Source organism: Fukomys damarensis, unplaced genomic scaffold (genome assembly GCF_012274545.1).
Source record: "Fukomys damarensis isolate Sample0158 unplaced genomic scaffold, DMR_v1.0_HiC HiC_scaffold_23, whole genome shotgun sequence".
Taxonomy (NCBI): Eukaryota; Metazoa; Chordata; class Mammalia; order Rodentia; family Bathyergidae; genus Fukomys; species Fukomys damarensis.
The window spans coordinates 57,447,401-57,448,511 of NW_022900935.1; the positions used below are offsets into that span (position 1 = coordinate 57,447,401).

Consider the following 1,111-nt stretch of genomic DNA (forward strand, 5'->3'; position numbering starts at 1 on the left):
TCAAAGAAATCTAAGAAAAAACTCACTTACAGTGTTTCTAATTCCAGAGCCCATGTGAGGATGTTCTCAAGTGCTGTCAATGACACGTGAGTTTGTCCCAAGTCTCTGGAGAAGAAAGCCCAGACAAATGAGGACCCCAACACAAATGTTCTGTACTTAAGCAGGTATTTCAAGGACATGTCTTTATTTCAATTTTGCCTTCTACTAAAACAAGCCAACACATGAGCTTATCATAAAATATAATCCCAGAGAGCTCTTCATGAAGAAATTCAAATTTAGTCTTTTCATTGCCAAATTAATGACCTAGGCATTGCAGAGTAGACGCTACATCTTTTTTCAATGTCATCTTCCTTCTCCTTTTTATACTGCATTCACTTCCCTCGCTTTCTATTTTTTATTTTTAATAACAATTCCTCTATGCTCTCTGGGGTAAATGATGTTCCTACATCCGTTTACGTGTCCCACATCTACTGTGTTCCTCGACGCTGCTCTGTCCCCACTAAGTCTTTTGCTCATCATACATCTTAGTCCTTTTCTTGGCCAAGAACCCGATTAAAATTAAAATTATGACTTTCAGAATCAAAGTACAATACTTAACCACTGATGGAAGGAGGCAAGAAGAGCAGAAGTCATATTATGGGATACAGAATTAATTGTAATACTTACAGATATTTTAATGCTGGTAATTTCAAAAGAGATGAATCTTCGATAGTTGTCAGAGGATTATGATTAAGAATTCTGAAAAATGCAATGGAATTAAAATTATCTGTATTTTCAATATGCATGAGGTTACATGAAAAGTTTATATTCTTTTTTTGGTATGGAACTTATAGGTTAAAAATCATTTTCTGTGATTACCTATGAATAAAACTTAAAATATTTCATAAAGCACTCTTCTTCTGGGGATTATGTAGGTCTCTAATAGATAAAGTGGAGGGCCGGGGATTTAGCTCAGTGGTTCAGCCTCCTGCCTCGCAAGCTTAAGGACCTGAGTTCGATCCCTGGTACGGGGCGAAAAAAAAAAAAATGTGGAAAAGAGAAAAAAAGCAGATAGAAAAGAAAAATAGGCGAAAGAACAAAAACCCTACAAGTGACTGCACTGGTAGGAAGC

General features: G+C 36.3%; 1 protein-coding gene across 1 annotated transcript in view; it reads right to left on the bottom strand.

Annotated features, from left to right (window-relative positions):
• Nucleotides 1–980, bottom strand: part of LOC104860238 (leucine-rich repeat-containing protein 37A2) — an 11,802-nt gene extending 10,822 nt beyond the window's left edge. The window contains 2 exon segments of the mRNA XM_033767418.1: nt 31–105; nt 667–980. Coding sequence (XP_033623309.1) covers nt 31–105; nt 667–785 — 194 coding nt within the window. The 5' untranslated portion in view covers nt 786–980.
• Between the last annotated feature and the right edge of the window lie 131 nt (nt 981–1,111).